At 44.8% G+C, this 9230-nt stretch overlaps 1 protein-coding gene across 1 annotated transcript in view; it reads left to right on the top strand.

Annotated features, from left to right (window-relative positions):
* The first annotated feature begins 310 nt into the window (after positions 1 to 310).
* Bst1 (bone marrow stromal cell antigen 1) overlaps positions 311 to 9230 on the top strand; it is a 17282-nt gene continuing 8362 nt past the window's right edge. The window contains exons 1-6 of the mRNA XM_028765284.1: positions 311 to 510; positions 1903 to 2029; positions 3092 to 3227; positions 3755 to 3837; positions 6554 to 6630; positions 7500 to 7592. Of these exons, the coding sequence (XP_028621117.1) occupies positions 338 to 510; positions 1903 to 2029; positions 3092 to 3227; positions 3755 to 3837; positions 6554 to 6630; positions 7500 to 7592 (689 nt within the window). The 5' untranslated portion in view covers positions 311 to 337. The remainder of the gene's footprint in view (positions 511 to 1902; positions 2030 to 3091; positions 3228 to 3754; positions 3838 to 6553; positions 6631 to 7499; positions 7593 to 9230) is intronic.

Genomic DNA, 9230 nt, shown 5'->3' on the forward strand with positions numbered 1-9230 from the left:
TGAAAACAAACAAAATTCACCCATCTTTAGCTTTTGGGAAAGAGGACAACTGCCAAGGGTGTTACTGTTTCGAACCAAAAAAGTTTTCTCTCCCTATTGCTGGAACTCTTCAGTCCTTCAAATTCCCATTCCCTTTGGGGTCCCTCCTCGAGTCGTCTTGCCAGACGAAGCCCCAAGTTTATTGTCTGTCGGAAACGAAAGAGGCTGGGAGGTGGGCTGGCTTGGCATCTGAGTGAGCGTCCTGCCAAAGCTCAGCTAAAGGGAACCGCCTCCGCGGTGGAAGAGAAACTGGGAGGAGTCCAGAAGGCCACCAGTTAGGGAAGTCAAAGTCTCCTTGATGGCCGTCCAGGGATGCGCGTTGTCTCTGTGGCTGTCCCTCTTGCTGCCGGCACTGCTGGGGTGGAGAGCTACTGGAGCGCGATGGAGCGGGGAGGGTACTACACCTCACCTCCAGAGCATCTTCCTGGGCCGCTGCGCGGAGTACACCACGCTGCTGAGCCTCCAGCCGGGGTAAGTGCTAAGCCAGAAAGTGAAAAGGCAAAAGGGTGGGGTGAGGTGGGGGCTTTGGAAAGGAGGGACTAGCGGGTCTCCATGCAGGTGATGTGTATGTAGGTGACTTTTTAGGGACGGGGTCCCCTGAACAGTGGATCTCCAGGTCCAGGAGGAAATCGCAGCTAAGACTGCCCCTGCGGGTGTAAAGGTGAAGAGAGAGGTGAATGTGTAACACTGAGAGTACTAGTCTAGAGGTGAATTTGAGTGACAGAGCCTTGCCAGCTACCAGCAAATGCGTTTTGGGTATCAATTAGGTCCTCTGGTCCTATCTAGAGGTCTCTGGTTTCCTCTGTCTTATGTGCACTGTGCTTCTTATTTGGATCCTTTGTGTGTGTGTGTGTGTGTGTGTGTGTGTGTGTGTGTGTGTTGTCATGCTATTCTTTCTCATGCCAGCTGTTTTTAATTGGGATGCATCTCAATAAAATAAAATGAGAAAATAACATATAGAGTCAGGTTAGTCATCATCACCAAGGGTAAGAAAACATGACCATTGCTATAGAATGTGATTTTGAAAGATGTCCTGGACCTCAGGAGTGAAAGCAGGCCCCAGAGGACACTCTGCCTCAGCAGAAGGAGCTGCTCCCAACACTTGGCACCACTCCTGTGTTCCCAAGTCTTGCTTCCTGACATGACCTCAGTGGGTCCAGAGACTCACCCTCCAATGGACCTGAACAATGAGCCCCACTTCTGTGTCTTAATGAATAGGTAAAAGTGTAGGGATGTGGTTCAGTGGTAGAACAGTTGACTACATGGCCTTTGGTACACACACAGTACCTCCATAACACACACAGAGACAGAGAGAGAGAGAGAAAGGGGGGGCATCTGAAAACGAGAAGTTGAATGCTTTATTGAAATTGTCACTTGTCACCTTCTTGAAGAACTGTCTGTGCCCTTGTCTGCTTCTGTTGTAAGCCTGGAGGTGGGGGTGGAGGAAGGGACTATCTTACTTAGACTAGAAAACTCTGTTTCCTCTCTCAGTGGAAATGCTTCATCATGGTACGTTTTGGGGTTTCTTTTTATAACTTTCACTGTGTTGTGTGTACACAGTGTGTGTGTGTGTGTGTGTGTGTGTGTGTGTGTGTGATGTGCCTGTGCCCACAGAGAGGAAGACAGTGAGTGTCCTGCTCTATCGTTTTCTGACTGTTGTCTTCTGAACTTAGTCTGGAAGCTAGAGTTAGGCTGGTGGCCAGCAAGCCCCAGTCATCCTCCTGTTTCTACCTCATACAGTGCTGGGGTTAGAGGCACAGGCTGCCACATGGGCAGGGTGGTGGCTGACGAACTCAGGTCCTCGTACCTACAGCATAAGTAGCCTTACCCTCCGCACCAGTCCTGACTGACGCTTTTACACAGGGACAAAAATTGCACAGCCATCTGGGAGGCCTTCAAGGTGGTGCTGGACAAGGATCCCTGCTCTGTGCTCCCCTCAGACTATGATCTCTTCATTAACCTCTCTAGGCACTCGATTCCTAGGGACAAGGTAAGGACCGATGCCTCAGCTGTGGACAAAAGAGTAATTTTTACATCTATGCTGCCTTTTTTTCTTCCTACTTCTTTATTGGTAAAAAGCAGAAGCATAATTTAAAATGTTACATCTCTCACAGGTTTAGTGAGCTAGTTGATGAACTCAGTAAATAACTTACTGGAATTCTTCTGTGTTCCTGGTATTACATTAAGGGTTAAGGATCCTACATTAAAAAACAAACAAACAAAAACAAAAAAACAAACAAACAGAAAAACAAAAAACAGTTCTTGTAACCCTTCCAGTCTACAAAGAAACTGGGCTGCTGAGGACCAGATGAGACAGTGACCGGGAATGTTGTTATACGCGCATTGTGACGACACTATTTGTCCTGGAAGGTGCCAGGTGTGTGGTGAAGACGTAGGTGTTTTGAGCACTGTACAGTCCAAGAAGGACATTGTGCAATTGCATACCTTCCTATCAGAGCTACGGAACAAGGCCTAGGGTTTCTTCTGCTTCTCATTTTCCTCATATAGAAACTGAGGCACAGAAAGACATAAATGCCTTGATGAAGATGATCCATCTAGCATGGGATGGAGGCAGGCTTCAAGCCCTGGTCCCTTAATCATTCCTAATGCAAGTTTCTTACCAATGGTGCACACATTTTATACTACAGGGGAAATATGTCATCATCTAAGTCTGTGGTTCTCAACCTGTGGAACTCCTTTGGCAAACTTCTATCTCCAAAAAAAAAATTATAGTACAATTAATAACAGTAGGAAAATGACAGTTATGAAGCAGCAATAAAAATTGTTTTACGGTTGGGGGGTTACCACAGCATGAGGAACTGCATGAAAGGGTTGAAGCATTAGGGAGGTTGAGAAGCACTGATCTACATAATGTCTGGAAGGACAGAGGTGACACTCTTCAAATGCACCAAAGCAACAAGGAAAGAGAAGGCAGCAGGCCTACGGTAGGTCCGAATTCCCTGAGGAAGGGCTACTGACTTATCTTGATGACACTGCAATCAATGTGCCTTCATTTTATTTTGTATCTTAACTCTTGGTTGTTTCTCATCAGTCACTGTTCTGGGAAAATAACCACCTACTCGTCATGAGCTATTCAGAGAACACCCGCCGCCTTATGCCCCTCTGCGACGTTCTGTATGGCAAGGTTGGCGATTTCTTGAGCTGGTGTCGACAGGAAAATGCCTCTGGTAAGACTTTGGCAAACATCAAAGCTCCTCAGTCTGTGGATTTATCTTCTGGGTTCTGGGTGTCTTCATAAATGTTCATCTCATTTAATCCTTCCCAAATCCTCCCAAGTAGGTGGCATCTATAGTAACGGATAAGAACCACAATGAGTAGGGTGTGCCTAACCTTTGCTGCACGCTATTACAAGCATTTCAGACACATTAAGGCTAGAGCCCACACATTATCCACTACGATCCTATCATAGTCCTATTTTGGCAGACGTGGAAGCTGAGGCACGCATGATTAAGGGAGCTGCTTAGGAATGTATAGCCAAGAAACTGTGTAGCTTCACAGTCTGACCTCAGAGCCTGTGGTTCCAATCCAGCAGGACTCCCTTTCTGTCTTTATTTTCCAGAGGGGGGAAACTGAGGCTAAGGGAGGGTAAATGTACCATATACATTTTTCAATGTAATTGCCAAATATGGAATTAGCAAATACATGAAAGGAATACATCTCCAATACGAAGTGCGTCTGTGTACTTTTCTCCTAGGACTTGATTACCAGTCTTGCCCCACATCAGAAGACTGTGAAAACAATGCTGTGGACTCCTACTGGAAAGGTGCATCCATGCAGGTAATCCTAGGATGGGTGAGTGAGTGCTGAGCATGTGTGGAATCTGTGAACGAACCCCAGGCCTTTACCTGACTTCTCTGTATCTTCCTTTCTACTGTAATGATTACTCTGACTCTTCTCTCTGCTCCACGAAGTTGTGAGGTTTGACGAAGACAAAATACTCACTGCAGTAGCTGGTGCAGAGAGAAATGTTTGGCAGACATTAGCTGTACCCGGGGCTAAGGCACTGTTAGCATCCCCTGACACACCATGGCCATGTTTAGTGGTTCAAAGCCATTTTCATTCTTAGTGCTGTGAAAAGTTGTATAACCTCGACTTTACAGGAGAGCCTGGGAAACTGGAGACCTCACTGTGGGTGTTAGAAGTGTCCACAGAGTAGCATTAATGGGAGAAGAACTGATGGGCTACCAAAAAGCTGGAGCCACGGAAGTTTTCCTAAGACATGTCTGTCTGTGTCTCCGAGGCTATTGTCCTCAGAGTTCACAGGAGCTGCCAGTGGCTATAAAATGACATCGTTTGTAGCTTACAGTCTCTGCCTTGAGTATTGGAATAAAGATTGGAAACTAGGAGGGTTAAGTCCTTAGCTCAGTGCTGATGGTTGAATGTCGATTGTGCTGATCGAGGAGCAGGTAGAGGCTGGGAGACTTCTACCCCTCCCCTTTCAGAGGTGATCTGTCTTCGCCTCCCCTTGTCTACTTTGCTCTCCAGGTGTCCAGTGAGGCCACTGATAGGGGCAAGGACTTTGATCAAACCTTCCACGCAAAGAACTTCCTGTAAGCACAGGACCTCATGCTGGGGACTTTTTGTACTCCCGCCAGCTCCCATGGGACCCGTGCTTGTTCCCCCTTTTGGAGGGAGATCTTCATCTGTAAATACAGGCTCCAGTCAGCTGCCAAAGACTCTTATTGGAGACTGGAAAGCTTAACAACTCTAAAGAGGGGTCATATTAACACTATCTATAAAAGAACTGTAACACAGGCCACTATAAATCTTCCTGACTTTAAGGTGTGTTCCTCAACTGGCGGCTAGTGTGGGAAAATAGTGTCAATGCCTCTAATTTTTAACCCCTTATACCAGCATAAGAAATATACTAGTACAAGAGTACACTAGATAGTTGAAGTAAAAGCAAAACTAATACAGTATAGCAACAAGAGGGCTTGAACCTTATAAGTAGTCAAGAAATGTTGTTGTTGTCTGTGGTCCTGGGAGTCCAAGTTAGTTTCTTTATCGCACACATCAAGCAAGATCCTATCATGAGCTACATCTCCCAGGCTGAAATGTTTAAACCTTTCATTTTTTTTTTTTATAGAAATCCTCAGAGGTAACTGTTAAGACTTGGAAAATTAATTACAAAGAGGCCAAAAAGATTTCCCTAAGGTCAAGATTGTCATAAGTTGGTGAACCAGGATTCGAAAACAGGCTTTTTAACTTCAGAGACTGGACTTTCAACCAGTTCTTTCTATACCTACAGTCCACGTTATACCCAGGCCCTTTTCAATGTTTTCCCATTGTCAATGCAACCACAGCTTGTGGTAGAAAATGGCAAGTTGAAGAAAGACAAATGAGATTCCCCCATCTTCCTGCCACCAAATGCTACCCCCTTAACACAGAGGTTGTCAGAATTCAGCATCTGAAGACTTAAACTCCTACTTTTAGGACTAGGGGAAAGCAACTGGAGGCAATGGGCACAAAATGTGTCTCTGCTTTGGAGCAGAGATATCAGGTGTCATTTCATTAGTGATTAAACTTGTCCTGTGAGACTCAATGACAGGAAGTCACCACCAACTACCTGGGGAACAAGACCACCCAGATATCCGCTTATTAATCTGTTTGTCTATATAATGATACCAAAGACTGAACCCCCGGCCTTGTGCATGCTAGCACGCCTGAGCCACACCCTCAGCCTCGTGTCATAATGTTGTAGGGAAGCTCATCTTCTGTCCGTCTAATCTTGCACTCCTCTTTGAATGTAAGCACGTCCTATGATAGTGCAAGTCCTTTGTAGCTTCATACTGGTGGCACATTAATAACTCAGAGTTTAATGCTACGTTGGTACCTAGTGGGAACTGTGCACCATTTCCTTGCTGTTTCGAGCTGGTGAGTATGTTTTGATCTTGTAAGCTGTGTCCCTCTGCACATGTGTGCATGCAGTGCTTGTGGTGGGGCTTTGTACTGTTTTCCAGACATCTGCACCTGTGGCTTGTGCTCTGCTCTGGGTGGTTATTTACATGAGACATCTATTGGCCAATGGGCTGTGAGTGGGAGTGTCGTGTGTGACTTGTAGGCCCCTTCTCCCTTCCTGGCAGTTAACAACTTTGCAGGTGTGGAGGCTTCCTCATACTGAGGACTCAAAGTGCCAAAGCACCAGGATCCTGTGGCGAATGTTCAGTGGGAACATAAAGTGAGTCCTGTGTGACACCACTGCAATGGCAAGGCTATTTGTTATATCACACTAGGCTAGTTTATTCTAGCAGACATGATGGTGTGTATTCTATATCATGTCCTCAGATTATCTGACATGGAATTACTGAGTCTACCTATAGGGAACTTTAAAGGTGATTTGTTTCTATGATAAACCAGTCTGCATCTCTACTAGACATGTGAAATACTAAGCTGTCCTCTATTGAAAATTGCCAATTAAAAAAAAAAAAAAGCTGTGTTTTAAGCACAAAAACGATGTGCCTTCATTTTCTCAAAGGTGTCTTTCTTCTTGCAGTATTCAAGGGACAGTTCAGGGGTGATCAATGTCATGTTGAATGGCTCAGAACCCAAAGGAGCCTATCCCACGAAAGGGTAAGAACGCCAGAGGACACCACAGATGACACCAAACTAAAGGCTAGAGAAGCAACTCAGACCCAATTTGATGCTTGCTTTTGTACAGCGAGGTAAAGTAAGTAAAACAGTTGAACAAGGTGTTGATCAGAGCCATATCTATACAGTTAAACTGTTAAGAGCAGACCAATACACCAGCAAGTCCAAGTGTAGACGGTAAGAAGAGTTACTGGAGGCATAGGTCAGTAGGTAGTGCTTGCTGTGCAAACACGGGACCTCCGTTTGATCCCCAGAACTCAAGTGAAATATCTGGGAGTGGTGTAAGCACATTTGTAATCCAAGTGCTGGGATGGCAGAGGCAAGTGATGTCTGGGGCTCACTATCCCAGCCAGCCTAGCCTACTAAGTGAGTTCCAGGCCACTATAAGAGACTAGACAGTGCCCAATTTTGTTTTCCGGTTTACATATGCTCAAACACACACAAATGTGCACCCTCATACACATAAACATGTGCATGCACACAAAATGTAAAACGAACCCTAGAAACTCTTTTCAGGGTAGACAGGGTCTCTCTGATAGCCCCAACTGTTCTGGAATTCATTATGTAAACCAGACTGGCCTTAAACTCAAAGAAATCTACCTACCTCTACTTCCTGAGTATTGGGTTTAAAGGCATGAATCACCACAACTGGATTTCCTGGAAACTTTTCAAAACTTAAATGTATAAATAAACTAATGGCCAAAATGGATTAGTTACTGCATTGTGTTAAGACTTGGAGAAATGTTGTCCTAGGCTGAAGACAGGGCTCAATGTCAGAGAGCTTGCCTAGCATGTACAGACTCAGTACCATGGAAGAACAGATAAAAATAAATGTCCTCCCTGTCTCCCAGGTTTTTTGCAGATTTTGAAATCCCATACTTACAAAAGGATAAAGTCACAAGAATTGAGATCTGGGTCATGCATGATGTTGGAGGACCCAATGTGTAAGTTTTTCGGGCTTGGGGTGGTAGCTGTGAGGTCTTGCTTTGCTTGGATATGATCTGATCGTGGCCGCTTTGCTCTCAGCTTTAGAGACCTGTCAGCCCTCTGATCCCAATGTGACTGGTAGAGAAGGATAATAGGGAATGCCAGTGTGCTCCTAACCTGACGCCATGCTGATTTTTATGGCATGAGAGTTCTGGATAAACAAGTTTCTTACACATTTCTGAGGGTCAAAGCCAGTTTCCTTTTCCTATCACCTGAAGGCTCAATACACTCACCAATGTTTTCAAGATCATCACAGTGCTCTATGATGAAGCCTTTGCTCTCTGTGGAGCAACCACTTCTGCAAGTAGGTGCTGGCTAACTGGAGAGGACCAGTACTTCAAAGAACTACAGTTTCTCAAAATGAGTTGCATTTTTATATAAGCAAGGGCAGAGCGCATCTTTTTCATGAATGAACACCACTGCCAAGGAGCCTAAAGACCTCCTAAGCACCCCCCTCCCAACTTGCTTAGCTTATGGTTTTCAAACAGTTCTACCCCGTGTCTTAAAATTTGTCAAATTAAAATGTTAAACCATTTGTTTCAGAAGCCTAGTAGTAGGGCCACAGTTTGTTTCAAAGCTAAGAAGCCATGAGAGGGCTTCAGAGAAGAGTTGTGCACTATTCTTCAAAGCCTTGGTGTTGCATGTGGGAGAACGTTGCCAGACCCAAAGATGCATGTCCACAGAATATGTGTGTCAAGAGAATCTTGAAAAATTCCATTTCAAGTATGCTGTAAGTCACACCTCATGATGGCTTACCCCGTGCCCTGGGTTGAGTAACAGATTCCAACAACTTTGGAAACTGCTTGTTATATGAGTTTTACCAAGATCTCCATTTTTTTCTTCCTAGAAAACAAACTATACTTATTGTTGCCTGAAAATCATTATATTTTGTTTTTTTTAGTTCTCTCTCTCTCTCTCTCTCTCTCTCTCTCTCTCTCTCTCTCTCTCTGTCTCTCTCTCTCTCTCTGTCTCTCTCTCTCTCTGTGTCTCTCTCTCTCTCTCTCTGTCTCTCTCTCTTAGAAATTTCTCTTTTTCTACTAGTTATGCTGTCATATCTATTGGATTTTGTCCTTTGACGCTACATTTAGGAAATGTCATTTCAACATCTCGGCTCCTCATTTCTGTGGCAGGAGGGATTCAATAGCGGTCAGAACACCTGCTTGTAACTTCTGAGCCACAGGATAGAGTTGCTTGCAGGTTATGAGTTAACTAGTGCACACTTGAATTTCTCTGATTCTAAAGAAAGCAATGACGATTAGAGCTAATGAATTGTGTCACAGGAGGGATTATGTTCAGGTAATCAGATTGCAGCTGCCCTTGCCACAAGGAAGCAAGGGTGAAGTGAGAGCTGTGTCAGTCTGTCTTACGGATAATGACCTTACTAAGTATAAGGATCTTACAGCATCCTGCGACAAGCCTCAGGTGTACACAGTGACATGGACTTAAACAAAACTTCCAGTCTGAGAACTACCAGCAGTGTGACAGATGCCATTTATCTAACACAGCTTTAACTGACTCTGTAGAGGCTGTATGTGTGTGTGTGTGTATACATACACACACACACACACACACACACACACACACACACACACACA

Source organism: Grammomys surdaster, unplaced genomic scaffold (assembly GCF_004785775.1).
Source record: "Grammomys surdaster isolate TR1022 unplaced genomic scaffold, NIH_TR_1.0 150, whole genome shotgun sequence".
NCBI lineage: Eukaryota > Metazoa > Chordata > Mammalia > Rodentia > Muridae > Grammomys > Grammomys surdaster.